The sequence below is a fragment of the Parathielavia appendiculata genome (genome assembly GCF_033297405.1).
Source record: "Parathielavia appendiculata strain CBS 731.68 unplaced genomic scaffold N657scaffold_1, whole genome shotgun sequence".
NCBI lineage: Eukaryota > Fungi > Ascomycota > Sordariomycetes > Sordariales > Chaetomiaceae > Parathielavia > Parathielavia appendiculata.
In genome coordinates, this window is record NW_026944220.1 from 1,432,084 (window position 1) to 1,459,882 (window position 27,799).

The 27,799-nt window shown below is 54.7% G+C and overlaps 8 protein-coding genes across 8 annotated transcripts; 4 read left to right on the plus strand and 4 right to left on the minus strand.

Annotated features, from left to right (window-relative positions):
- Positions 1-142: 142 nt before the first annotated feature.
- On the plus strand, positions 143-1,559 carry N657DRAFT_560778 (uncharacterized protein; the record flags this gene model as incomplete). The annotated part of the gene is made up of 3 exons (XM_062788006.1): positions 143-544; positions 597-1,203; positions 1,294-1,559. Coding segments are annotated over 3 exons (1,275 nt in total), but the record flags the coding sequence as incomplete, so codon positions are not given.
- A 3,659-nt stretch (positions 1,560-5,218) lies between these two features.
- N657DRAFT_26903 (uncharacterized protein) lies at positions 5,219-8,128 on the minus strand. The gene is made up of 4 exons (XM_062786538.1): positions 6,504-8,128; positions 6,312-6,355; positions 5,838-6,248; positions 5,219-5,621 (listed from the first exon to the last, which is right to left on the minus strand). The coding sequence occupies exons 1-4, from the start codon at positions 7,953-7,955 to the stop codon at positions 5,480-5,482; spliced, it is 2,049 nt and encodes a 682-aa protein (XP_062652300.1). The 5' UTR covers positions 7,956-8,128; the 3' UTR covers positions 5,219-5,479.
- Positions 8,129-16,496: 8,368 nt separating this feature from the next.
- Positions 16,497-16,998, minus strand: N657DRAFT_639006 (uncharacterized protein). The gene has a single exon (XM_062791694.1). It carries the CDS (start codon positions 16,991-16,993, stop codon positions 16,766-16,768), a length of 228 nt encoding a protein of 75 aa, XP_062652301.1. The 5' UTR covers positions 16,994-16,998; the 3' UTR covers positions 16,497-16,765.
- On the plus strand, positions 16,975-17,914 carry N657DRAFT_639007 (uncharacterized protein). The gene has a single exon (XM_062791695.1). It carries the CDS (start codon positions 17,187-17,189, stop codon positions 17,748-17,750), a length of 564 nt encoding a protein of 187 aa, XP_062652302.1. The 5' UTR covers positions 16,975-17,186; the 3' UTR covers positions 17,751-17,914.
- Positions 17,915-22,412: 4,498 nt separating this feature from the next.
- On the minus strand, positions 22,413-23,116 carry N657DRAFT_26958 (uncharacterized protein). Its single transcript, XM_062786544.1, has one exon. The coding sequence runs from the start codon at positions 22,990-22,992 to the stop codon at positions 22,498-22,500; it is 495 nt and encodes a 164-aa protein (XP_062652303.1). The 5' UTR covers positions 22,993-23,116; the 3' UTR covers positions 22,413-22,497.
- N657DRAFT_26933 (uncharacterized protein) lies at positions 23,117-24,105 on the plus strand. Its single transcript, XM_062786542.1, has one exon. It carries the CDS (start codon positions 23,241-23,243, stop codon positions 23,880-23,882), a length of 642 nt encoding a protein of 213 aa, XP_062652304.1. The 5' UTR covers positions 23,117-23,240; the 3' UTR covers positions 23,883-24,105.
- Positions 24,106-24,740: 635 nt separating this feature from the next.
- On the minus strand, positions 24,741-25,631 carry N657DRAFT_26955 (uncharacterized protein). The gene has a single exon (XM_062786543.1). It carries the CDS (start codon positions 25,464-25,466, stop codon positions 24,846-24,848), a length of 621 nt encoding a protein of 206 aa, XP_062652305.1. The 5' UTR covers positions 25,467-25,631; the 3' UTR covers positions 24,741-24,845.
- Positions 25,632-25,673: 42 nt separating this feature from the next.
- N657DRAFT_652187 (DUF1752-domain-containing protein) lies at positions 25,674-27,465 on the plus strand (the record flags this gene model as incomplete). Its single annotated transcript, XM_062794269.1, has 2 exons — positions 25,674-25,773; positions 25,829-27,465. The coding sequence occupies 2 exons, from the start codon at positions 25,674-25,676 to the stop codon at positions 27,463-27,465; spliced, it is 1,737 nt and encodes a 578-aa protein (XP_062652306.1).
- Between the last annotated feature and the right edge of the window lie 334 nt (positions 27,466-27,799).

Below are 27,799 nucleotides of genomic sequence, written 5' to 3' on the forward strand. Positions count from 1 at the left end.
TCATCGTCTACCACTGCCAAGTGACCCGTGTTGCGGGTTGAACGTGACCGCCTCAGTTTAGCCAGGTCGAGGTGGCCGCCATGTTCGCTCCGGTAATTTCCCCTGTTGACGTGTTCATGGGTCCTTTCTCACGCCTGCCAAACAGAAGAAGCCCTATTCTGCAGTTACCGTGACCATTGAGCGACTGACCAGCGAGGCGATACCCGTCGACGACCTCAGCGGCATCCCCGACCTCGTCGAGGTGGTCAATCTCCAGGACACGGGCCCCACTGAGGCCGCCCGCGCCATCAGGAAGAAACTCAAATACGGCAACCTGCACCGCCAGCTCCGCGCCTTGACGCTTCTCGATGGCCTCATACAGAACGCTGGACATCGCTTCCAGAGGACGTTTGCAGACGAAGCGCTGCTGGAGCGTCTGCGGTTCTGCGGTACGGCGTCCCTCTCAGACCCGGAAGTGAGAAAGAAGTGCTCCGAGCTCTTTGCCGGCTGGGCGGCCGAGTACAAGAACACACCTGGCATGACACAGGTCGCCAGCCTGTACAGGGTAAGGATCCCCTGGGTTGTGTCTTGGCATTTTAGCGGCTCACCTTGTCCAGGAGCTCCCTCGGCGCAAGCAAGTTGTCACCCAGGAGAGGTCCAAGGTCATCAAGGAGACAGAGAACCCGTTTGTAGAGGACGAGGAGGACGATGAAGACGATAAGCCGAGCGGCGCAGGCCCGTCCGGGACACACTCGCGGAACTCATCTCTGTCAAGTTCGCAGCCGGCCAAGCGCTCCTCGGTAGTGGGAGGGTTCCCGGCCACGTACGACTCATCCAAGAAGAAGAAGGACAAGAAGGACAAGAAGACCAAGAAAGCCAAGCCGTTTAAGCTCGAGGCTGAAAAGGAGCAGATGACGCGCCACATCGCCGAGGCCTCGATCGCGGCCACCAACCTGACCAACACGCTGCAGACCATCAACCGAGAGAAGGAGCGCATCTCGGACAACCAGCTGGCCGTGCAGCGGTTCGAGGCGTGCAAGCAGCTCCGCCGCAAGATCCTGCGCTACATCCACCTCGTCGAGTCGGAGCAGTACCTCGGCAGCCTGCTGCACGCCAACGACGAGCTGGTCACAGCGCTCATGACGTTCGAGCAGCTCGACCGCTCCATTGACGCCGACAGCGACTCGGACGACGAGCTCGCCGAGCAGGCGCACCTGTATCGCAGTACGTTGCCTTCCGGCTAAACCATCCCACCACTCTGCCCCAGCTCTAGCAGGGTTTTTATTCATGGTAAAACTAACAAAGCCACTACAGTGGCGACCGAGAAAGCCAAAGGCAAAGAACCGAGTTCGCCGACTAGTCCCGTCCAGGGAATGGCCTCCCTCAGCGTCGCCCCCTCGTTTCCGTCGCGTCCCGCACCCCCGCCTCGTCCGTCGGCGGCGACCAAGCCGTCGATGCTACCGCCGAGACCGGTCCCACGGACACCGGATTCCGACGAGGAAGGCGAGGAGGAGGACGAAGACGAGGATAACCCGTTTGCAGACCGCAATGCTGTCGGTGTGTCGTCTAAAGGGGAGTAGGGTTCTCTTATAAGGTTGGGGAAGGATGGACTTGGTGGCGGAGAATAGAGTTCTGGTTCTGGATCCGGGTCTGGGTTGAAGCTGACGTCGTGGGAGAGGAAGAAAGCCAAAGGGTTGGCGGTAGCAGAGAGGGAGAGAGCTAAGGCGTTAGCACTGGCGGAGAGGAAGAGAGCCAAAACGCTGGCAGTGGGGAAGAGGGTGAAGACCAAAGCGTTGGCGGTGGCGGAGAGGGAAAGGACGAGAGCCCGAGGTTTGCGGACGATAAGAGAGTTGCTTGGTGTCAAGGGGATTGCTGAAAGCTAAGTGGGCGAGTATTGAAGGGGATACGTCCGTGGCGTCGTGTGATTTACCTAGGTATTCAAACCTTCAGGCCCGTGGAAGACGCTGAGTTCCTCAGGAGTAGTGGGTGCGGTTCATTATTACTGCGTAGCCTTAACGAGCATTTCATTGGAGCATTGTTGAGAACGAGAAACCAATTTGGAAGTGCTGGAGTCAGCATTCTGTTCCTACGTCGGTATCGTCAATGCTCGTCGATAGTATCTGCTTCTTGCTGAGAGAGACACTGCGCCTCAATTCTCATGACTGCAGCCTGAGGAAGTTGATCAGGGAGAGTAGGGCTCTCACCTTGCTAACTGACAGCGATCTCCCAACTTGACACATTCTTCCACGACTCATCAGCATGTAATGATTCTCCTACGTGTGATGCGCCAACTCCTTACCCTGAGTACCCAACATGGAGTGGTATGATCCCGCCCTGTTTTAGCCCAAGACTTCTTGTCTCTCTTGGTCAACCGTGCAGGGAAGCCACTTGCAACTCGAATAGATGACTATTTATTTCACGGTAAACTGCCCGGTCTTGTTGCTCAACACCTGTAAGAATTGGTCACATTTGAAAGGCACGTTCCAGAATGTTCTTTTGTAGGCTGTGGTTGGGGGGCACGCTACTCTGGTGGTGGTCACGGGGCATCACCAGAGTTGAGGGTTTACATGGCTTAATTTCAACCTTGGTGCTGCGGTCGTTATGTTGTTTGGATGTGTGATTTCTTGCTTGGCTTTGGAGTGAGAGGTTGTTGTTGGATGAGGTACTCAGGGTGTTGATTGTTGGGTTCATGAAGCTGTCTCTGGAAGGCGACGCCATTCTACAGTGCTCAAGTAAAGACACTTTTGAGCCTTGCTAAACTGAGAGAGACGGCGACGGTGATGGCTTACTCACTGGGAAGTGCCTGATGTTTCTGAGTGTGGCACCGGCGATTTATTTCTATAATTGGGAGTCTGTTCCAGAGGGAAGGCTGAGTCCAGTGCCTCAGGATGACTGAGGTCGGCCATGCTCCGATATTCTGAACGCAGATATGAGTAGTGGTTGAACTGCACTGCCTCGCCCCTGCTTGACTGCTGATAGTTAGGTTGTGCCGGTTTGGGCTGAGGGAGGCTTCGACATGGGGATCGAGAGATCCGTTTGCCACCGTTTGCCTCGAACAAAACGGCAGAGAATTGCAGAGCTGAATTTATCGACTTCTTTTTTCCCTTCGTCTTTCTTTGCATTTTCTCCCTCGAGAAGGTGTCGTTGTGGCGCCCATCAGGCGCACACCTTGCAGCAACCAGTCAACCTGTTTGCTTTGGCATCGTTGGCAAGATGAGGGAATCGTGGAAGGCTGCCACCAGCACACCAGGACCCTGATGTCTCACATCGTGGTTTGCTTGAATTCCATTCCTGGGTCCCAGCTGACACCTTGGGTGACCGCATCCGGGCCTGCTTCCCCTGTGCCGCTTGTTGTCTTGCCATTCTTTCTTGGAGCGATGAAGACAAGGCGGCGATACACCGAGGGAGATACTCCAGATGTACCAGGTACGAACCTAAAATACGCCGAGAATGGTGCTCATGTATTGTTGTGCATGCTGGTCAAGGAACTAGCTTCAGTTACTGACGTTGGATGAAAGCGCCACAATGTGGTGGCTGTCCGGCTCTTTACTGACGCAGTACTTCGTGATAAAAAGACGGACTGGCCTTCAAAAATGACAAATTCTGTGTCTGCGAAAATAAATAAAAAAATAAAATGACATCGTTTTGTCACCAATTGGATTCCTTCTGATAACACATGCAAGTCACAGAACGCAGAAAGCCAGGCATCGGTGATGGTGACTTGGCTTGCCCTGGGTCACAAGGCCACCAGTTCGGTTGGACGTCCTGCCGCTTCCACTCCGTCCCGTCCCTTCCCCGATCCAATCCCCACGCCCGCCTTTAAAACCTCTCAGAGTTTTGGGGGTTCAGTTGCCTCAACGGGCTCCGAGAGTGTGTGGCCAACCTTCTGGCTGGGCTCGCCGGTGAACTGGGATGCGGGTCATCTGTCCTGGCCGAGACTGCCAACTCATCAACCTCTTCTCAGGTGAGTAATGCCATCTCCGGATGTCGCCCTCCATCGCTGCACGGCTTTTCTCATCGGATCGTCATCGAGCGTGGAAACAGGAGAATGAGGGCAAAAGGCCTTTGAATTGCAAGAAATCAAGGTATTCCTCACTGAAAACCAAGAATGTGCGTTCCCGTTCCTTCCATCTGGCAGATCGTAATTATCATACCAACACCGCCCATCTGCCTACCTACTACATCGTCACCGCCACATCCCCGATCCATCCTTTCCTCCGGGCCACGTTACCATTCAACAACTCGGCGTTCCAATCGGGCGACCATCAGAGAGGCACACACGAGCAGACAGACAGACAGACAACCTCGCCTGGTCGCATCATCCTCCATCCCACCACGCATCCGCTGTGTCGTACCGTATTTCTAACCCCAAGTGACGACACACCGGAACAATTCTTCGGCCTCCAGTCCGGGTCATCAGACACCGAAGCCGGCCAGCGGATTGACGCCCAAATCCCAACCCAGCCGCCGATCGCACCACAGTCGCCGCGGGGACGTCCGGATTTGACCTGGCAGAGAACGTCTCATGAGCCCCTGGTTCCGGCGGTTTGATTTGCAGGTGTATTTGCCGGCCCGATGCGTATGCATACCTATCGCACGCGGCGGACTGCAGACAGCTCTCTTGCTCTCAATACCTTCGGCCGGCTGATTGCGGTCGTCATGACGGTGGTTGATGCTGGGATTGTGATTGAGGGCATGTGGTGAAGAAAGATCACACCTGCGTTGACCAGAGACGCCACTCACCGATAGGTCCTTCACCAGCCATCCAGCTCACTCTCAGCGACCACCACGGCTCCCCTGGTCCTGTCAGGGACGTGGCCCACCACTCATCCGGGCAAGTGCTATGATCTCGGGCCTTTTCCTGTGCACTGTTTGTTGACGGAGCCACGGTGACGCTGGAGTGCTACTGCCGACATAGCATCCGGCGCTGCTTGTCCATCGGGACTACTGGTCCGCGAGTACCGTCCTGTCGAAACAGTACCTAGTGTGACTCTCTCGAATGCCAACTGGCACACTCTCAGCCTCACCTGTCTCGACATTTATCTAAGTCGGAAGTTCTGCATGATTATTTATGCAGGGGTTGTTGCGGGTTGTGCTCGGTGAGGCCTGGTCACCTTGATGCCTTACCATGAGGCCTGTGACACAGCGCAGTCTATCTCGGCAAGACCTGGTGTAATCCGCCTGGAACACCTGGAGATCTCATTCATCGTATCGTTCACGTCCACTTCAGATGGCTCCATTCCACAACTCCTGTCGGCCATGCAAAGACAGGTAAAAGCCGCTGGTAGAGTCGCCGAGTGACCGCTTGTTGACTCCCTATCCGCAAACGCGGTTACGGGATCGGCACCCCATCAAGAACCGCACAAAAGGTTTTTGGGGCACTCGAAGGGGGCCGACTTGTAAGTCTGCTCGCAAGTTTCTTTTCGGAGTGGTAGGTAACTGGAAAGGTTGAGGCCGGTTTTCTGCCGATCTTCTCGGCTCCCTCAACCCCTGTCCTCCATCAATCGTCCTTCTTAGCCGGTCCCAACCGCCTGTACTTCCTCTTATCATTCCTCCGCATCAGCCTCTGATCCCTCGTCCCTTTGCCGCCCTCCCAGTACCCTTTCCCCTTCTTCCCAATGACGCTCCTCCCGCAGAACGCACTGTAGTAATCACACGTTAGCAATCCCATTCCCATTGCGCCACTGCCGGCAAGTGAGCCGACCAACTAAAACACCTTCCACCCGGGCACATCAGTATCATAGCCAACGGCTACACGAAAGGGTAATACTGAATGGAGAGGCGGCAACACGAAACGAAACGAAACAGCAGTTGAAACGACTAAGAAGTGAAAAGAAGTAGAAGAAAGAAATACGTACCAACTCTCCACATTATACCTCTGCTCCCGACTACACCACCCACACACCATCCTGTTCGCCCACTCATTGACATGTGCCTCGGCCTCGTCATGGCACCGATCGCATGGGTACACCCGCGCGCAGCACGAGAATCGAAACCAGCGGTAGCTCCGCCTGTAGTGGGCGCACGCGCCGCGATTCGGTAGCGGCTCGCCCACGTGCAGGCCCAGCCTCTCCTGCTTCCGGCGCGGGCTCGAGGTCGGTGGCAGGGCGCCGCCGCCGGGAGCGTAAGCTAGAAACTTCACGTCGGGGAGGGAGAAGGTGAAGCGGGCGTGGCAGGAGCGGCAAACGTTTGTTGTTGCTTCGCCGCGGACCGAAAGGAAGCCAGTCGCGGATGGGGTGGAGCAGTTCGAGCAGGTTGGTATGAAGGTGCTGAGCAAATGGTTAGATCGGTTGCTGTTGTGAGAGAGGGGAAAGAAGCGGGGAGTAAGGTACCTTGGCAGGAGGTCTGCCATGGTGCAGCCGCTTGCGTCGATGAACTACAACAATGTCAGCTGTAATTTTTTATTTGTGGAAATGTCTGAACGGGGTTCCGGGAGCAAATGCGCTGTCTCGGGAGCAGGATGGCTCCTGAGACAGCCATAAGGGAGTAAAAGCAGTCCACAAACGAAGAAAATTGTTGCTTACGCCTGCGCGGGTCGAACTTTGGTGGATGAGCTCCTGGCGAAAGCGGACCGCGAAGGAGGTTGCGCATTTCTTGCAGCTACTTAGCTTTTCGAGGTTGTCTCTCAGCCCGGTGACTTCGTTTGGTGTTTTGCAGCGGTTGCACTTGACGCTAAGGTTGAGAATCGAGACTTGGAGAAGCTCGATCCCGTGCAGCTCGATGGAAGGAAACGACATTGCGGTACCACGTTCTGCTGTCTGCGTGGGCAGGCCCGGGCCATCCCTGTGCTCTTCCTCAATCGTTGCGCCTCCACCCTCATCGTCTTCATCGTATGAGTCTTCCTCAGACGAGTCGGAGCCATTGGCACCATAATAGCTCCATTCTGGCGGCCTGGGGATGACATGGATATGGCCTTTCCCATCGTCCAGCATTGACGAGTGCTCGGCCCCCTTTGCTTCGTGGTCCAAGCCGGCTGCTGTCTCAACGGCTGGCGGGGTCTTTGCGGTAGGTTTCTGGGCCTCCTTCGCTAGGCTATGCAGGTTCTGTGCAAGATAGTTTAAGTGGCTCGTCAAGGACATCTGCTTCTGTTCGGCGGCCTTCTGCGAGAAGTGTTCCTCAATGGGTTCGGCTTCATCCGACTCGACGTCGTTCAGGATAATCTTCAGTGATTGCAAGGGATAAAGCAGGGGAATAATAAGCTGGATGGATTGAACCGGTTGTAGGCCGACGGGCAGACTCGCCCTCCCCTTCGGTTCCAGTGGAAGCGTGTATATGACGCCGTCGCTAGATTTTTGATAGCCTGGTAGGCGGCTCATGCGAGCCTCGAGCTGCCTCACTTCCTGAGCGCGCCGTGCCTTTGCCTCGGCAATCTGATCTCTTGAATAAGACTCCTCGGGAACATACGGCCGACGCACCACGGGTGGCTGGGCCAGCGGCTTGACAGGCTCCTTCGCTGATTCCGCAACCGGTTGAGCTTCCAAATGGCGCGTGTCCTTGAATATCGTCAACTTAACCGTCTCGGCCTTTTGCTCTGACAGCAGCGATTCGAGATTTCTGTCGAGCGCTTTGGTTAAGGCAAGCAGACTGGCGCCTCGCTTCTCCTCAACCAACCTGTCCCAACCCTTCTCGATGTTGATGGCAAAGCCTCGGGGGATACCATTGTTCTTGACGTGAAGCTGGGGAGCCTTCTTTGGGTAAGCCGCTGGAATGTGGAGATCACACTCTAGGTGATCGAGATCAAAGGGGAAGTCAGGGTCAGACGGGGTTAGGTTGAAGAGCAGGGAAACCGCCCCATTGGCAAGGGCAGTCTCTTTGGGAGAATAGCGGCGTCTCAGCTGCTCGAGTTGGTAACCCCGTGCGTCTTTGATTTCACGCTCAGGGACCGGCTTCGGCACGACCCGAGAGGGTGGAGCCTCGGAGACTGCTTGCCTGCTGGATCTCGGAGACGCACCGCCCCGAGTCCGGATGGGAATCATCCTGGCCGTTGTGAGAAGGTCCGAATAGATAGTAGATTGAAAATCTCAATGGCTGTTGGGAAATGAATATGGTGTTTAAAAGAGAAACTTGGAGAAACAAATTTGCTAGATGTGAGTGCAGCCACAGGTGAGAGAAAGAAACCAAGTCCAAATGCCACTCTCGCCACCAGTTCAACCATCGCCCACCAGTTTCGGATGGGTTCCTGAATTAATATTCCTCAAGAACGTTCGCAAGAGTTCGCTAAGAACATGAGGTGGCGGTTTCAACACATTCAAAGCGATCCACAGCGTCGAGCTTGAGGCAGCGCCACGGCGAGGAGTAAGAGCGCGGAGTGACTCATTGGTGATGCTTTTTCCGTCGTCGCTTTCTGTCGTCGAAGATGCAGGAACCATGTTGGATGTGGGGCACCCTGACTTGCGAGCACGCACCACGACAGGGCTTCGGATTGGTGATTATGTAAGTAGGCCGGATTTGAGAACAACACGGTTGCAAAGTCTGAAAATATCCGTAGTGAATGAAAGTTTGAAACTCGAGAGTCGAAAGCTTCTTACTCCGATCTCGGTGGCTGCAACAGGCAGGTAATCTAAGGGAAGTTAGCTCCTTTGTGACCTGGAGCAGAGTCAAACATGGATATTCTGAAGGAAGGAACGAGTCTGCAAGTGGAAGGCACGAATTCCCATAAGCCCCCCCCTTCCCTTCTTCTTTTCCTGTCCTGCCATTCTTCCTCTTTCCTGTTTCAGATTATACATGGCGCTGATGAAGGGGCTATCGGGCTTCAGCATGCTGTTGCACTGAGACAAGACGCCCGCACGTCAAAACCACGCGGGAAAGTTCCGTTCATGCTTTCTGAGTAAGGTAGACAATGATGGGGGCAGAGCGTGGCAGTATGACTGCACCGTAGCGATATTCGTTCAGCGATACCTCAGCTTTCATCGTGACTTTCATGTAGTAGTATTTGATGGAAGGTCCGGGTATGCGCAAGCTTAGGTTTCTCGCTGCAGTCTTGCTCTTTGCTATATATGCTTCGTTCCTCGCTCTCCTCTTAGTTTCGCTCTTTATCAGAATATCTACCTTCCAACAAATGTCTCCCTGCGTGCCATTCGAGAGCCGGGCGACGTCGTCACAGCTTAGTTCCTGATGAGCAGGTTGATCCAGGGAGGTAATGCAAACCGTTATCAAGGTTAAGAATAAGATATAAATGCCACGACCAGCACGCCGATGGACATCATCTGGCACTCCCGCTCCGTCTTGTTGGTGAGGAGTTCGCGCAGCACATAGCTCATCTCCATCAAGCCTGTAGGGCTCAGGGAGTAAGTGCCCTGGTCGGCAACGATCTGCGCCGTTCTGTTAACGGATTCGCCAGCAGGATACGCGAAGATGAACTATTAGCGTCGTCCGACAGAGGGTTTTCCAGGTACAAAGTACTTGGACGGACAACCAAATCCCAGTCAACGCTATAGTTCATTCCAGTCATCTTCTAGAAGCAGCACTTTGACTGACATTCCGGCTGCACCTGGCACCAATTCAGGCACTGCACTAGATATGCCCAGGGTGGAAATGTCGAGACGTCGTGGTCCGGGTCTCCTGACAGCACACAGACTTCCTTCCGCCGCCGGATATCTAACCCGCGAACTTGCGACTAGGCAGCTCATTCATGCATGGAGATATCTACAGCAGTTGGGGACCGGATCTGCTTATTCTCGCTCCCCACGCGATCGACAGCAGCGACAGTTCTTCATTTTGGTTGATCATGCCTGGTGCGGCATACCTGATTGCATCATCAGCTCCTCGGGAGCATACGCCGGTACATAGACTTCGGCCCGCATAATTCGGCGACGATCCTCCCTTCTACACGCACACCTGTAACTATCCAGAACAGGTCAAAGACTCCAAACCCGGGGGCCTTTTCCCCTGACATTGTTGGATGTCCGTTCACTCGGTGACGGCAACGCCAAAACACGCTAAAGCCCAACGCTTTCGAAGCGAGACTCTCAACCTGCAAGGGCGATGCATCTCCTCGACTGACCGGCGTGGGGCCGTACACCACTCCGTGGGGCTCAGCAAAATGAGCCAAGACGGTGCATCGTTGACGTTCTCTTCCAAAGTGCTTCCAGAAGGCCTTATAAGAAAGCTACAAGTTTCAAGGCCATCGCCTGTCCTATGCATAACGTTACTGTACAAGGTTTCCCGCCTTGGGAAAGCGTCCGAACGTGCCTCGAGTTGTTATTGGCTAGGTAACTAAAAGTTTGAGCGATGTGTAGCCCGGCCACGGCTCAAGATACTCTGTGGGGTACCCTCCGATTTGGAGGTTCGCGATGGGAAAAATTGGGCATTTGTATCCTTTTCATTCCACAATAGGTAATGTAATAACAAAGAGAGCGCACGGCTCAGCTAGCTCATCACCCAGGGCATTGTTTGTAGCAGGCTGCCCAACCTTAGCTGATGTTACACCAATCTGCGGCGTTCGACGTCACAGCCTTCCAAAAGGGACGGTGTTCCGGTTCTCAGGCCAAAGCTCTAGGCCACGTGGGACTGCTTACGTCATCGAAACAAAAATCGAAAGTGCCGCAATCCACCACTTTGCGCAAAAGAGACAAGACATGTTACAGGACCGCCGTTTTCCACGACAGGCAGCCTGTCACATGCCTTTCTCCCCAAGCCAACTGGGGGTCTCCGAAGTGGGAAATCATGATCGCAGCACCCCGATGAGGCTGCAGATCCCTCAGGACGAACCAACCACTTCCCCGTGAGAACGGTCCAATCCCACCACCACAGCCTTGCAGTAATCAGCTGCCGACCTCTGACGTCGTAGACGCAGTGATCCGATTATCCAACAACGACATTTGCGCTCGGCACAGCGACACTATGCTTCTCATATGATCGGTTGCTTGTTTCAGCAATGACAGCGTCAGCCATGCGGAGCGGATGACGGGGTACTCAACCTTCTAAACGTCAAGTATCCGCAGTCCCTGCACTGTCGATCCGAGACGTAGACGGAGACGACGTCAGCGATGACAGTCATCATGTCTCTGATCTTTTTCGGATGTTGACTTTCCAAACATGAGCAGCCCCGACTCGACCGTCACGGGCGGCAGCTTGGGGTTGTTAGTGACGCCGGCCCTGGAGTGTAATGGCCGTTTCCGTGACGGCGGCAACGTATAATCTGGCAGAGACGAGAGGCCAGCCCGACCTCTATACCTTTGTGATTCGTGTTGCTGTGCGGTAGGAGAGAGTGTTGTCGTATTTCCCCAAGGTAAGGTACCCACCTAGTCAACCTCCGGCACCGGCCTGCGCAGGTCAACGTTACTCAAGTAGATCATCCCTACAGCCAATGATAATTATCCAATACGCCAGATTGATGGTAGCTTGCTTCCCCGAGCAGCTATGTTTATGCCAGCCACTGTTCATGTCAGCTAACACTGCAGGGTCTGCGGGAGACACACTTGAAGCCGACATCGATGTGATAGAGCACCAGTAGTGGGTTCAGATATTGAGATTCTGATCTTTGTACCTTGAACTTACAGAATCTTGACCCATCACTTGTAACTATACCGACAGGACAAGCTTTGTGTATATCAGGAGAAGTCCTGCAAAGAGACGTGTTACTCCTGAACGACTGACACCATAGTCTCATGTTCTCGCCCAAGGGGAATAAGATAGGTTAAAAGAGATAATCACCAGAAATTTGCTGGTGGAAACGCGAGGAGTAGCTGCCTGTGAGTAGGCCGAGCAGATATCGTATTCGTCCATACATAGATTGCCAGTGCAGTGGGTGTCGTTTCCAGATAACGTTACCTTATGTACTATCGTTTTAATCAGCAGCAATCCGCCAATGTCCCAATATAGCATATCAAGAATCCGGATCGTATCCTTCGTGCCTGGAACCCTCATTGCTCAAGCTACCGAACGGAAGGCACCGTAACAAGATGTTTGGAATCATGAATACCTTACTTTGTTTCTGAATCAATCTCGCGATAGTACTCTGCAATATTCATTGCAGATTTGCAGCTAGGTATTACTGACCTAAAGACTCTAAGATACTCGACGTTATGTTTTGCAAGTTTCGCCCGCGATATCTTGCTGTGCACCCTCGAGTTTGATGACTCGACAGACACAGGAGACGCGAAACCTGATTGGGAGTAACACTTTTGATTCTCCGACACATCTAGATACCCGGTATGGACACTTTTGCTTATCGTACGACGAAGACTCGAAGAGCTTGAAGATGTAGGAGCATCACGCAGGCATTGCCGTGAAAAGGATAGAACATGTACTTAAATTCTGAAGGTTGTAGTCACCAGCATTTGATGTTGACTCTCGTGTCGATTGACAGTGGAGTGTCGTTACGTGGTTGCCAAAGCAGGACTGCACCAGATACCCACCGAACCAGATGCTAGCCTTGCTTTGACACGCGCCTCACAAAGCCACCAGCGGCAAAGCCAGCGGCTCTCCTCCCATTTCAACGACCTCTCGCCAACTGCTGCAAATCGGACCTTGTGATCAAGACCCAGTCAGCTCCGCCGCCGCCTCGCCATTCCAGTCCTCACTGGCGCTCAAGGGTCCTCGCCTGTCTCGCTTACAGCTTTAACCTAACCAGCTACTCGTTAGGCCAGCCTTACGTACACAGTACTCCCTCAAAGAATATCCAAGGGCGGAGAAATGCAAAGAATGCTCCGTCCACCTATCGATCGATCCGCTGATCGACCCAGCGTAACCGCAGTGTCTTTGGCTGCCGTGTCTCACTGGCCGGTCGGTAAGGTGACCCGTCTGGCCCGACTGACCGGTCGAGCGAGGGGCCGCCGATGTGTGTGCCAGTCAATATCAATCCCCAGCTCAACGGTGAACCCCTGGACGATGTCAGGCGGAGGTCCGGCATGCCGTTCAATTGCCGGACATCACTCAATCATGTACAGTAGGTACATACATGCAGCGTATGGCTGCATCCAGAGACTTGGATCAAGCAACTGCGCAGTCCAAACCAAGTGGCGGATCTCGTAGGTGCCGCCCACTGATGGCGCGGGCATCGGCCGGCAAAACGGCCACAGGCCCAGCCTGTTTCGATGTTTCACCATTCTCGCCATCTCTCTCACGTGAAGGCTCAGAGCTCAGCTTATTCGACAGGCGGCCGAAGCCCCTAACCTATCCGCCCAATGCGGACAGAAGCCCACGTTCTCGCACGCCCGCCCGCATCCGCCGCGCTTGATTCGGGCGCTAGGCAGCGAGGTGGTGGTGGGGTGAACGGTCGGTTGTGCCAACTTGCGGCTCGCGGGGTGATGCTTATGCCGCCCAGACCATGGCATGCGTGATGGTTTCGGACATGGACAACACAAAATAGGGAAGGTTACACAGTGACACCTCATGGACTTCAACAGGAGGGTGGCAGGTGTGTGTGGGTGTGAAGTTCCCTGCAGGACGGGTTGCGGTCCGGGGAGCTCGCCTGGCTAGCCGAACCAAAAGCCAGCCATCCAACTTGCAGAGGAGATTGTCAATGCTTGATGGGGTTACCATCACATCATCGGGCCAGCGAGCGCGTGGTGAAGGTGGCGCGCTGTGATGGGGCTCCTGATCAGCAACTCCGGAGGGCTGAGACGGGACGCAAATGCTTGGTTCCACTTTCGAGGCTTTCAGCCCTCTTGACACCCTTGTTTCCCCGCCTTGTCCCCCGCGCTCTCATGGGGAGACACGGCTGGGACGGTCAGCTGAGCCCTCGCTTGAGCAGGCATCAAGGTCTTGGGAAACGGGTTGTGTTCTCAGTATATGAGCGAGCTCGACAGTATCATGAGCAGCGATGCAGAGTCGCTCCGATGTCGCTGCTGCGAGTCCGTTTGGAAACAAGGGAGAAGGGTGAATAACTCATTCAACAAAGGTGCCCAAATAGTTGACCGAGTAGTTCCCAATTTTGACCAACCATTATCGTACGAATATGGCGCAAATTGAAGGTATCCGGGCCGGTGGTCGATGGCACCTCCCCCTGATGAACCACCGACCATCTCTGAAACAATCTCTCTACGTCCTTGGTTGAAGAACCCCGTATCATTGAGACTCTAGGACAGGAGAGGAAGTAAAAACCTCCATCATCGTCGGTGTTATTGCCCAGGGACCTAGCCGGAATCAACAACGGAGAACTTCGGCCGAGCCGTTTGAAACCCAACGAACGGGATCGCGTATGCAGTACCGGTAGCCTCGCAACCCAGGGTGGAGAGGAAGCGCGCTGCCGCATCGCGTGATGACGCCCAAGCTGCCGGTCAGCAATACCAGCTCTTGAGCATTGTGAACTCCGTTCTCCAGGACGAAGGTGCTCAAGTTTTCGACAAGGCTACACATGTAGCCGTCATCTGCTGGGAAAACTGGCCTCAAACAGAAAAATTCGGGTTTTTGAGCTGAGCCTCCTCTCTCAGCCTGTCCGCTTGCAGAGGCCACCCACGGCGAATCAATCAGCGAGTCGGCTTCCGTTCCAGCGTCTCATTTTACCCGGCCGATTTAGCCTGCGCGGGAAGGGTAGGGCACCTCATCAGCCTGCCAGCAGCCTGGGGAAACACCATCCAATCAAGTGGAGAGGAGGTGTGTCAAATACCACGGGCAGAACGACGGGAAGCAAAAAGAGGCGGTCAAGAGTTTGCGAAGGAGAGTACAGATACCTGCTCCGTACCGTGTTGCGATGAGACCAGGCTGTCAATTCGGCTTAGATATGGCGAGGGGCCCCCTGGAAACCAGGGAAGTTGAACCTAAACAACGGAGAGCGTATCAAAACTGGACGAAGAGAGAAACGGAGGCAGAGAACAAAGACGAGAAAATTGGACAGCAGAGAAATGAAGTCGATATTTCTCACCCCTTGGGTTTTTAGACTGTGCAGACCAGACCCGGTACTCGACAGTGACGAGTCGGCAACTCAGTCCGTCAGCTGCAACCCACTGGTGTAACTCTGTAGGGCTGGGTGCTCAACTCCAAAAACCAACAGCCCCTGATCCACGAATGGCTAGAAATTTCCCGGCCGTTATTGGTTGTTGACCCAGAGCAAGCCAGCGGCGAAGCTTCACCGAACGCTCACCTGGTCCCCTCACCGGGATCGATCCCATTGGCTTGTCCGACCATCCTTCCACCGTGGAACCCGAGTGACGGGTTGTAAACTGGATAATCTGACCAACCAGTAGGAGTCCCGAGATGCCAATTCGCAAATCATATTCGGCGTCTCGGCGCAAAAGGAACGGTCCGATGCGTAGCAAGTGTCGGAGCGCCCGGCTCTTCCCCGGAAGGGACCTGCGAGGGACGACAAGAGGTCTCGACCCCAACTAGGTTCTGAGGTCAGCAATATACCTTATGTTGTGTATATGCAGTGTCGTTGATCTGGACGGCAGCAACAGCATGACCCTGAACGGCGGTCGTCGGAAGCGTTGGAACCGACACGAACGGACTGAGAGTTGTGGCGACATCTTCCGGGAAAGCAATATCATGCCGTTGTTGCCTTTGGATGAGATTGGCGTCCGTCGAACGATTCCAGCGCTTGGCCGCCTGGGGAAACAGGTGCCGGACCCTGAGGCAAGACGGTGTCACGGGAGATGAAGCGATTATTGTCAGTTCTGTATGTCTTCGGACCTCGCATGGACTGCTCGTGGCATTGGCCGAGATTTGCCTCGGAGTCGTACGGCATCTCAAGGGAGGCTCAGGTGAATGAGGCCATCGGGAGAACTGGGTTTCAACAGCAGCTTCTGAGGTTGTGCCTGGGTGACTCGAAAGGTAACACGATAATGGTGGAGATTCGTGATAATGAGTCTGTGGCACCCTCCCCTTTGTGAATCCGCGGCGCTGGGTTCAAGATGGTCGCGCCGCTGCGTTGTCGTACCCCGACCGAGGAGCTTGAGGGGTCAGATGGTGAAGCCACTGTGGCATGAGCCGTCAGGTGTTGGTTCTGCTCACGCTCGATAAGTGGACCTGAATGGCGCAGATGCGGCTGGAAGGAGGACACAACGTCGGTACTACCTTCGATCCGAGGGTGGGGCAATATAGGCACCAGCTCTCTGATGACCAAGTGCAGCGAATCGAAGAACAAGCTGGCCCAACAGCGACGAGCTGCGCCGCGAGTTGCAACCGCCGGGACGTGGGGAGTAAGCAAGCTGTGACTCAGGTGCAGATCTATCGCCGGGGCCTCTGCGCGATGAGATGGCCGATTTTCTGGCTGAGAATGATGTTTGGCAAACTGGCCCTCATCGTCAATGGATGTATGAAGGACGTCGTGCATGCTCGGAGCTGCTCCAGTGGATGTACCTCAACGGACATTTCTGTCAAAACGGGTAGTCGAGAGATTAACTTTTTACATACATTATTTTGGGCTGCACTAACAGCCTGGATGGAGCGGTACTTGGGAAAAGGTTAACCTTTGGTAAGTGTGCGCTGCTCCTTCCCACGATGCTTGCCGGGCTGACGACCGAGACAAATGGGTCGTTTCTGGGTTACCTTATCGGGCGTACCGTATACCTGAACTTCCAGGCTCGAGTCCTCGAATCATACGGGTACGGTACTCCTGACCTTGAAACGTTTCAAATTGCAATAGTATATTGGGGTCCAATATCGCTCGGGGAGCATGCCTTTGTTTTTTTTTTGAGACATACTTTCCGGACTGTGATGTCCATCTTCCCAGACTGTGACCACCCACCATGCCATACATATTCCTAACCCTGGCCGTCGCACGCCTTGTTCGCGCCCGCAGCAATCAATTGAACTGCACTCAGATGCATCAAATGCGCTGCATCGCTCAATTCCATCAAAAAAGTAGTAAATTCGCATCAGGGTTAAGGTCCTGTATGGGACCTTGTCAGAGTAAAACACAGTAGATGCATCGCGATCTTATTGCGTTTTTGAGCGAATTGAGCAGATCTGATAGATTTGATGGATTTGATGGATTTGAGCGCATTGCGATGCGGTTCAATTGAGCGAGGGGATGCGATACGGCTTGCGATGTGGGTGCGACCGCGAAAAGTTTATCAGGGTTAGAGATATGTATAGCATGGTGGGTGGGGTCACAGTCTAGGAAGATGGACATTACAGTCCGAAAAGTATGTCTCTTTTTTAAAACCCCCCACCTCACTGCCTAATGCTTTCTCACCCAGTCGGCCGAGCTGGGCCCTGGTTGGTCCGCATGGTCGTCTCACACAGTCTGGCATGCTTCTATTGTAGCTGCGGGATAGCGTTTATTTCTTGACCCGGGGTTGTCGCCGAAGCGAGCGACAATTACCATGGTTTTGGTGACTCGGGGAGTGAACAAATGGATTGAGGGCCGATGGTTGTTGACGTCAAGTCTTGGTACCCTCGACCGAGGGACCCACACCGCTAGTGATGCAGCCGCATTAGGGCCAGAACAGCCTGGAAGCTGCCCCCTGTTCCTCAGATTCGCAATCAGCCTGCAAGACCCGAGAAAGCATGGCATGTCTCGAGATACTTCAATCAATGTCCATGGTATTTTAAGCATGGCATTGGGTCGGTGCAACGACAACATCTGGGCAGTCGCCACCGAGACTTACCCGGGTCTTTATTTGGATGATCTGGGCGTTGCCGGGCTGCAGTTCGGTGCCGTTTTTACTCTGGTCGCAACCGAACGACCAAGCGACGATAAAAGTCCCGTACCTTGCTGTACTTCCGACTTAATATGTCACGTGAAAATATCTACCTGCCTTATTCGGTGGCTGTGTCATGGGAGGCCCCCAAGAGGTGTTGTACGTGTCCGCCTGCTCGGTTCAAAATACGCCTATGCCATGCAGCAAGACATACAACAGGCCAACAGGATTATAAGAAGAAGTTAGGACCACAAAAACCTGCTGTCGGTCAGGTCATCTGGGGCTCATCGCTGCTCCCAAGCGAGGCCACGGCTGAGTGGACGCAAACGCATTGCCGCATTGTATATCAGCAAGGGCCGAGCGGAGCTTGATCCTGTGCAACGGGATCCAGGTCGAGGCCGGATAGACGGGCTAACACCGAGTCACTTGACGACGGGAACGCCGCCGCTTCGGCCTCACCACGGCGTGGGCGAACCACTCTCGTTGGCCACCCAGGTTTTGGTAGCTTCCTCATTAGGCACTGACTGACCGGCAAGAAGGAAGTCTTAATCGGGTCCCGTTCCCGAGTCTGGTTGACGAGACAGAATTTCCAGTTGGTGCGCCTGAGCGAGTCAATGCGAAACCCGCGCACATGATCATCCCTCCAACTTCCCAGAGGGAGGCGCGGCACGCGGCAATTGCCAAAGCCGGGCAATTTGTTGCAATTCTTGCCCCGTCCGCCCCTCCGCGCTGCAGATTCCGTGATCTGCAGCCGAGAATCTGGGGAAAGGGAGAAGTCTGCGGGATGTTGAGGAAAACGCGGCTCGTGATCGATCTGCAGCCAGGGTCACGGCCCGTGTATTCTGGTTAGCCGTCGACTGGCTGACCACACCTTTTACATGCGGCAGTCGCTATAGCGGTCGGGCCCAGGGGGTTCAGTGTCTCATTGGCACACCTTCTTTTCGTGCGGCTTTTAGATCCTGAAACGAACCGCTCAGGATAGACGACGAGGGGGGTGTTGCTGTGATCCTATCCCTCTGAACCGACTGAGGATCATCGGTCCCCATCTACCTATGTCACTGAATACGTTGTCTTGGAACAGAAAGGCATCCAGTCCGTCCGGCCGCGTCTTTCGCGCCTGGAAATTGGTGGTGAGACACATCCTGCGTCCACCCCATATCAGAGTTGTATGTAGGGCCATTGTTCTTCGAGCATCGCCGGTGCAGGGCTGAAAAAGGTACACAGTAAGGTCGCCTTGTAACCTTCACTGCACCGGCTAATCTGGTGGAGTACCGACGACCCAGGAAATGAATGCCAACGGCGCCACCGCATTGCCGGACCGTTTATGCGCGCGGCGATGCTGGGCATGCGAAGCGGAGCTGAAGGTTCCAGATGCTTTTGCCAAGATCTCTGCGTCTCTTGTGTTGTGTGCTGTGACTTGTAAAACCGTCCGCACGCGGTGATTAACGGCGGCTGATATTCAACAGAGATATCCTGGGCCACTGCATCAATCTGTGGCATTTGAAGGAAATCAAACTTCAAAAAGTGAAGTTAATAAAAAAGCGATAAATGAAACTATCAAACTCTACGTTTATTTCCAGTTCCGGCTCATGTTATAGCCCACAGTTGTGGATGTGGATTGTTGAGAGTCAGTGTCTCGCTCTCCGCAGAACGCCGCGATAGGAGTTCATCCCGGCACGGCAATTCGGCAGAAGTTGTACCTGAAAGAGCGTTCGAGAAGCGCTGAACTGGTTAGGGCGGTGTGCGGGCGGTGAGACGGAAAGGACGGCAGCATTCGAGCTGCTGGCTTTCAAGGGCTCCCTTGTGCGGGCACCGCAGAGAGCAGATGTGGTGGTGGCGGTGACAGGCTGACAGAGTCCGTGTGGCTGAGGGACAGGGACAGATGCTTCGGCAGATGTCTCTTGCGTTGGGTCCAGCGGCGATGATGCAGCAGATACGAATGTCTATGTAGAAAGTCAAAGCGAAAAGGTGGGGATGCTGATGTTACCAACAGTCACACTACTCTGTTTCCGATATGCGTCGGTAGTCGAGAGCTTGTAGGTTGCAAATGGCACGCATGATATCGGTTCGGACAACTTGAACACCTTTGTGCACCTTCTGGGACTCGGGTAAGTTTTCCCTCAAGTACGGATCCGTACTGTAATGAGCATGTGAAAAGACGCCACACTCGTCAGCCCGCCTTACTTAACACCACAGCCACATCTTCCAGTTCGGAGCTTCAACGTCGGCAGGGTCCGCCTGGAATTTCACCGTACAGCACTCCTATTTCGTAGTCTTCGGCAACAAACTGACTTGTTGACCCGCTCGTTGCTCCGGACACGAGCCACGAGGAAGAAAGAAATCCAAAATTGTCATCCACACCCGTCCTGACAAATCAGGGGCAAAAATCCCTCACGCTCGTTGAAAAGCCCGGCCGTCCATGGTAAATGAAACACGTCCGACTCCCTCCATACGGAGTCGGGCCGTCACCGGTAAGGGGCAGGGAGCATGTTGGACCGGAAAAATTGCACCGGCGAAACACCGTAGGGCTCCGCAATGTTCTGGAAAACGCAGAATTCTTCTGGGCCGGGATCAAGCTTTTTGTCCAGACTTGTTGTGCATAATTAAACCAACGGAGTACTCGCCCTTTCTTGACACTTGCGATGCAACGGGAGGCTGGCGCCGGCGAATAATCGTCGAGACGGAAATGCGGGGAGAATGGTTGAATCCTGGTCCTCTCGTGGAATCCGAGTCATTAAACGATCCGTGGATTCGTGGATTTGAGCGAACGTCACTGTTGCTGCAAGGCCGGACGGCCCGGTCAAACTCTTGATGGACGGGCTCAACTTTCACGTTGTCGCACAGAGTTGCTCAGGCACAATGACTGCCCATCATAGTCATACGCAGAGATCAATCAAATTGCATCGACGGAGGTGTCCATCGGGTGTGTTCAAGCCCGACAGTAACGTTATAGATAAATCCAACCCGGCCAATGTAATGACAGTTTTCGCTGAGTCCTGCCAATCTCCCGATTAGGCGAACGTCTCGCATGTCTGCAATGCGAGGCTAAGGGCCTCGGCGGAAGAGACATTGAGAAGCGGCTTGCTTGAGTCTTTGGAGTGCAGACAAATTGCAACCCTCAGGGACCTGACCTTGGGGTTTTCCTGTGTTAAGGATCGCGCTCTCGCAGCTTGTTGGCTTTAGCTCAGTCGTTCGAAGTGTTGCCGTTTGAGGCAGCTGAGGTGTGTTAAGAACACAGCTGGGGAGCTCCAACATTGCAATACGAGCTAAGTGATTGGTGCGGATGGGGCAGTAGAAGCGGAGAAATCCTTTCCTGAGGTATTCTCCGTACATCGTGCCTGCCTCATGGTATCAAGCGTCGATAAAGGATGCAAAAACGTTAAGTAGAAATTATATATACGTACCGCGAGTTCCGCAATATGGTCACCTCATGTACCTCCCGTGTATTGTACAATACATCAAATCATGTCCCGTGATTCGTGGAATTTGCAACTGCTTGACCACGCTTCCGTTTCTCTCCATGCCCCAATCGACTGGAACATCCACACTTTGGAATCGCCATCGACTCGGTTCCCACCATTCCCCAAACGGGTTAAGACTCGATAACATCGCACCCTCCTCCGTGCTCCGTACGCCATTTCGCACTTGCCTGACTACTGAGGTACGCGTCCACTGCGGGTTTGGTGTTCTCGACGTCGGCCCGTTCAAATAGGCACATATGGGATGCTGTCGATGCGAGCATACACATCCATACAGCTAGTGTGTGGGTCGGGGTGAAGACATGCAGCCGATGCGAGGTAGTTGTACGGGCTCGGACAGGACGAACGACCACAGATCTTCCAAATTCCCGATCCGAAAGACCATCCCTGAAATACGCCCCTTCCGCGTCACCTGATCCATACGCGCGTATGTCTAAGCCTGTACTCTGTGGCGGTCATCCCCAGTTGTGCCAGGGGTCATTTAGTCAGCAGTCAGTCTGTCAAAACAATCGCAAGCCGCCTTACTGTGTACTTGGATTCCCGGCGCCGATACCCGACCGCCTTGTCTGATTCGATCGAAATCCAGTACGATGCGAATGCCCCTCTGGCTACACAAGACCGGACTTCCTACAAGCCAGATGGCCACAGCCAGTAACGGCGACCCTCCTACTTGGGTACGCACACGGAAACGGGGGCCATTGCAGGATGGTCCAGGCAGCTGGACGCCGCCCGCCCTGTCCTCGATCCTCCCGACCACCGAGCGAGGAGGACAAGACTGGCTCTCGGGTCACACAGCAGGCCGCCTCGCCAGATCCTCACGGGTTTGCTGTAGTTAGACATATGCGGGCTGACGATGCATCCTGCAGTATCAAACTGCTCGGCTGCCGGGCGAAGTGAGAGTAAATGTGCATGTTGGACCCTTGTCTGTAGGATAGCCGCATTGGCACACGTAGCCAAAAGACACTTCGGCTGCTCCTGAAGTGAAATGTGGGGGTTTCACAAAGAAACCCCGTGCGTGCGCGGTGTTGCACTCTCACACATGCAGGTTGGGGGAGCCGAGACGGTGTTTCGACAGTGAGGTTGGGGCGACCCCTGATTTCGGCGGCACAGTGACGACGCCCCGGAGTCCCCTAGCCAACACAGACCGGCTGGCTTTGTTGGCTTGCGTGTTCTTGTTGGATATGTGTTTGCACCGCAGATTGTGTTTGTCGTCTGGTTCGGGAAACGGAGGGAGGGAAATGCGAGCCGCAGCTCCGCTGGCAACAAAAGGAGTGACGTTCATGGCTTGCAACGCGATGTAACGCCCAAGGAGGGGCTCCCGTTGCGTCGGGTCGAGGCTCTGCATAAACGATAAATAAATTGGATGTTCACCAGTCGAGCTGTTGTCACTTATCACTTCACCTGAGCGGCAGGGAGACGTGCCCCAGGATCCCGGCAGTCAGCCGATCTGGACCCTTTGGCATCTTGGATCTGCGATGCAAGGTCACTGCAGCCCTGTTGGTCGCCTCAAACATCTACATTTCTTTTATGTGCCGGGTGCAGCGCGAAGATGAGAGCGATTCCATTACTCTGGCGTCTCGGCGACAGGCGGATAATAATACTCTGTAATATGATGTATCCGCGCCCTGCAGTTCTCCCCCGGACCAAGATATTCGCTCAGTCGCATTTGACGTGGCGAGCAGACACTGCTCGCTGGTTACTTTTGGAGGAATAATGGTCGTTGCAGCCACGTGTGGAATTCCGCGGCCATCGACTTTCAAGCACCAGTATTGGATGTATGGCAGCACGAATTGAATTTCCGATTGCTGTGACCGAGAGAGCACCACGAGACTGTGTGGTGAGCAGATTCCAAGAGGAGCAAGGGTCCAAGGTGGGGGTCCATCGCCGCATGTGTGGCCATCTCTAAACTGACCGGACGCTTCCTGACAGGACGGGGCGTTTGCTGTCTGACGGAACATCGCCAGAACGACCGTCAGAGTACAGGCCGAGTAGGTCATATTGACAACCATATCGGTCCAGGAGCCTGCAAGTGGTTTGTCTCTAGAGCTCCGTAAGAGTCGGGTCCGGATTCAGCTTTGATTGCGTCCCAGAGCGCTGGGAGTTAGAACCTGCCGCAAACACTCTGGCCGAGCGACATCTCAGATTTCCGCTCCCTCAGGCGCGGTGATTTCTGCGCAGACACCATCAAAAGCAACCAGGAACTGATGAGGACGAATCCCGGAACACCGCGGCCATGTGAGCGAACCCTGGCTGTGCCATGGGCCCGCCCCCTTGCGAAAGCAACATCCATCGTCCGGTGCTGCGGCGTCGCGATCAACAACTATGTCGCGTTGACCAGAGCGCCGGGAGAAACTGGGGTACGGAGGTACCGTTGCGGTCGCCGGTGGTCATCACACCACCAACGCCTCCGGAAGGGCTTCCGTCTGCATGGATTCAGGTGATATCGACTCTGCGGACACCGGGAGCCCCTCCCGAGGTTGGGTATGATTGCACCCTGAACAGGGGCCGTCTGTTCCTCGGCGTGGGGTGCACAGTTCCAGCCACGGAGGCGGCGTCATGTGAGGAGATTGAGGGACATGATTTCTCCGGAGAAGGCCTCGGCGACTTGCTATGTGCGCAGCGTTCCTTACAGAGAAGGAATGATCGTGATAAACAGCTGGACGCTGTGATATTGGCCAATTGTGGCAATAAGCGCTGTGGGAAGCTGGCCGCTGCAATCGGAATGAGGCCCCTGTGGACGGGGGGATCACGAGGTCAGCAGGAACGGGAAGCGAGAAACATTCACCTGCAAGACTGGAACCTGGGCTGGGCGCCCACTGGCCACCACAGAGTCATCCATCCGGGCTGTGTCAGCACAACATCGACCGTGGCCGTCAATTCGACCACAGCCCGTGTTTGAACCTGAGGGTCAGCTATCCGTAGTTACTGCTGGGCCGGGCTGCTGTTGCCAGTCGGTGTTCGCACTGCTCTCTGGCAGCGATGCGATTGGGTCGCAAATCGTCGCTCGGCTGCACGCATTGCTTCACCTTGCCTCGGCCGACTGACGGTAACCAGCGAATCGATTAGAGCGAGCAATGAACCGAGTGTTGCTCGTGATCACGGCTGGCAGGGTCATCACACAGGCATGATCCAAAGCTCGAAAGCTCAAAAAGCCGTGGCCCGAATTGGCTGGATGAAATCAAAGAGTGGCGATTCGCGGGGAAACGGCCCAGAGCTTTTCTCGCTGAGCACCTGACTTCCTTTGGAACGGCAAGGCTGCCTCCTGACTCCTTCGGAAGCAGCGCCGTTTCGGGCAAAGTGTCGAACCGAAAGATTTCCCTCCCATGCCGCAATAGGAAGCAGAGATGACAGGCAAAAGAAATGCGACAAAAATTGTCGCGATTGAGGAAGGAAATGAAATCCGCTGCATGTTTTGCTCGCAGCAGAACATCTGTGGGAAAGATCCAGGCCCTGGAGGAGACTGCGGTGATAGCTGCCGGCGGCTCTGGAGAGCGTGTCAACCAAGCGCTTCCCGAATTGCAGCAAACTTTTGCTTGGGCTCAAGAGTTCCCATTTTGGAGTGCGAGACGGAGAAAAGGGATCTGCGTCCCGTTGGCGTCATTCGACGGTTGCTGCCGGTTGCTCGTGACTCCGTAAAGCCGCCGTTTGCATAACGCAAATGATCGGTAATGCTCTACTGAATGAAGCTTAGCGCAGTAGGAGCAGTTTAAGCCTGATAAGGCAACAGTCCTTTGCCAATGGGGTGATCCTAAGGCTTTTCGGTCCGTTCGAGCGAGTTCTGTCCTGCATTCTCCCATCTCTCTCACCGCGTCGTTCTCCAAACTTGATCGCCATCATCTACGGATATTTCTCCCATTTCTTCTCAATTGCAGTCACTATACCTACCTGCATCGGCCCCATCATCTGCCCTCCCGGTAGATCTCGAAAGGCACTCGGTTAGCTTGAGCGTGCGCGAAGTGGTGACTTGGAGGTTAAAGTAGAGTACGTACCTTTCATGTGTCACAACCCCTGTTCGCTCAACACACCCTCCTCGCCACAGATCCTTCCTCATGGCATTGGCCGGTACGATGGGACTTGCAAGATTGTACCGGTACCGGGAACCGAGCCTGACCAGGATGTGGATGTCGTGGGTACCGCCCTGGTAATTGATTTCGTTCACGACGAATCGAGCACCATCCCACACCACTTGCCCTGTCTCTGCTCCACTCAGCGCCCCGACAATTCCCCTTATACATGAACTCAACCTCTCCCCACCACACCTCCCCTTCCCTTCCCGCCTAACGCTCACCAACACGACGCGACATAACACGATAATCGACGACTCCAGTACGCCTGCAGAGCAGAAACATTCGCAGACTGACCACGAACAACTTGGGCAAGTTGTCGCAGAAACACAGCTCGGCCGGCAAGTGCGAGAACCGAACAGCAGCAGTCTAGCAGACTTGCTCGGGCAACGCACCGACGACAACATTGCTGGCACCATACTCGCTCACACGAAGAATTCCCCATCGATTCAATTCGCTGTCGGCGCAGACCGGATCTCAGGATCGCATCAGCTGAAGCCTTGCACCACCGATTTACCACGCCAATTCCGAACGACGACAGTTGTGCGCGATCGCCGTCCGCCGTGACAATTCACTGCGACCATAGTTTAGCACCTGCTCGAGCATTCGAGCAGCCTGCAGGCAGCATGCCGTTGACACTGGAGGCACCCGTCCTGCAAGTGGACGCAAACGTCATCCACAAGGTCGACACAACAAATCCGGCCAATCTTTTCAGCATGTGGACTGGTGAGTTTCACTCCACTCGGACACATGGCTGACATACTGATGACGGCGCGAATAGTCTTTGCAAGGTGTCGTGACTCAGTCGCTCAAGGACGGAGATTGGAGAATCTTAGCTGGCGACTGTGGAATCGAGAAACGTTCTGCTGCGAGGGCGAGGAAATGCTCACCTCACCATGTGCTACCAGCCAGCCACAAGATATTCATTACCTTCACAGCGCGGTTGCCGAGGAGCTGCCCCAACTGTCGGGTAGCGTTGACTCGGTCGCCGACGAGGAGGCAGTTGATTTGAACTCAGAAACCACCCCGGTGGATATCATGCGGCCGAGGATACTGAGGCAAGACTCATGCGCCAGCAGCCGCGGCCGGGGCCGGGAGCGCCACATCACCTCGGACGAATTGGAGAAAATGGTTGTCTCCATTATGGAGGCCAAGACACCCCTCACTGCGCCACTGCCCGCTATCCCTCGCTCCCCAGTCCAGGCGGAGAAGACAACAATCGCTCCGACTCTTGACCGGTCTGGCTCGACATCCTCCGAGTCGCCGTGTGAGAGCTCGCCCGACGCGACGCCCGAGTCGACCGCGTCACAGCACACCCCAGAACCCCTTGCGCAGTCGCGGACCATCGTTACCCGGGGCTTTTCGCCCTCTCAGGTGCCACTGAGCCGTATCACCTCGCCAGCCAACAAGAGGCCGTCGATGTGCGCTATTCCTGAGCCGACGGACGCCCCTGCCCCGAAGATCATCTTGCCGAAGAAGCAGCAGTCAAAATTTCTTCTGGGTGGCTCTTCCGGATCCGATGAAGAATCTTTCAAGAACAGGGACCTCGAGACGAGGAAATCTGCCGCTCAACCGAATCGCAGGATGTTCGAGATTGGAGGCTCGTCGGCAGACGAATCCCCGGAGCATGCCCCACAACTTCAGAAACCCGGACCCAACAACGGTCAGAAGAAGACTGCCTCGTTCAATAACCAGCTTGTCACACAGACCTTCACGTCTTCGGCCATCAGCGACACCGAGGATGACTATCTCGATGAGAGTGCCATTGACGACGACGACGAAGAGTGGGAGGAAGAGTCTGCCGAGGAGAGCGGCAGCTCAATGGGCGAAGAGAAGATCCACTTCAAGCGCGTCGATTCTACTGCCAACCTCCCGTCCCGCCGGTCACTTATTACACTCATGATTGAGAACAACAACCGCGCCCAGAAGTTGGGCAACATCAATTCACAGTCGACGTCGGCTCTTCCCCGCACCAGGCCCAACCTGAACGGTCCCTCATTGATGGCCTCGCCTAACGACTCGGATGATGCCCCATTGATGATGAAGACGAAGGTCTATGCGCGACCTTCGCAAATGCCAGCCTACAATGAACGGACGGGATACCCACAGCCCATCAATGTCAACGCCACGGGCATGCAGGGCCAGTGTGCGCTCTCGCCGCGTACCACACGGCGCAACATGCTCGCCACCGAGTTGCCTGAGTCGCTGCGGCGGAACCTCCTTCGTGAGCGGTCACAACGGACCGTGACTCAGAACGCGGTCCTCAAGCGCAGGCACACGTCACAGGATGTCGCCAACCTGAAGCAGTATCCGGAGCCGCCGTACATGAGGAAGAACAAGAATGTCGACAAGGACGTCACCAACTGGGACCAATACTTTCAGAACCCCTTTGCGCAACACCAGACCCAGGCCTGGTGAGGTCCTAATATCAATGCACCCATTGCAGCTCACCTGTTTGGCGCGTAAGATACCCTGGAGGCGACGGTTGTGTCTGGCAGACGACTACTTGCTGCCATGTATTACTTGGGCTCGCGACTGTGGACAACACAGTTTGCGTCATTCGCATCATCAACGCAGCTGTGCGTTGGCGGTCTGGTGGGCCTGGGATGGAGGCTATGTTCTTTGGCCCTTAATCATTCGCTTCTCCTACTCTTTGATCCACATTCAGCGGCGTTACGTTGACTTTTTTTTTCTCATCATCGCACTGATACCACGGGGTTGCATTTTATGCTTGTATTTTCTCGCCGCATAT

What these genes read in the sequence shown, in the direction of transcription:
- N657DRAFT_26903 (XM_062786538.1), bottom strand. Translation starts at nt 7,955, where the DNA reads ATGATTCCCATCCGGACTCGGGGCGGTGCGTCTCCGAGATCCAGCAGG. An exon ending in AAAGTTCGACCCGCGCAGGC is followed by an intron (nt 6,356 to 6,503) that starts GTAAGCAACAAT and finishes ACATTGTTGTAG; the next exon opens with TTCATCGACGCAAGCGGCTG. An exon ending in ATGGCAGACCTCCTGCCAAG is followed by an intron (nt 6,249 to 6,311) that starts GTACCTTACTCC and finishes CCATTTGCTCAG; the next exon opens with CACCTTCATACCAACCTGCT.
- N657DRAFT_639006 (XM_062791694.1), bottom strand. Translation starts at nt 16,993, where the DNA reads ATGTCCATCTTCCTAGACTGTGACCCCACCCACCATGCTATACATATC.
- N657DRAFT_639007 (XM_062791695.1), top strand. Translation starts at nt 17,187, where the DNA reads ATGGTTTTGGTGACTCGGGGAGTGAACAAATGGATTGAGGGCCGATGG.
- N657DRAFT_26958 (XM_062786544.1), bottom strand. Translation starts at nt 22,992, where the DNA reads ATGGTTGTCAATATGACCTACTCGGCCTGTACTCTGACGGTCGTTCTG.
- N657DRAFT_26933 (XM_062786542.1), top strand. Translation starts at nt 23,241, where the DNA reads ATGGGCCCGCCCCCTTGCGAAAGCAACATCCATCGTCCGGTGCTGCGG.
- N657DRAFT_26955 (XM_062786543.1), bottom strand. Translation starts at nt 25,466, where the DNA reads ATGGTGCCAGCAATGTTGTCGTCGGTGCGTTGCCCGAGCAAGTCTGCT.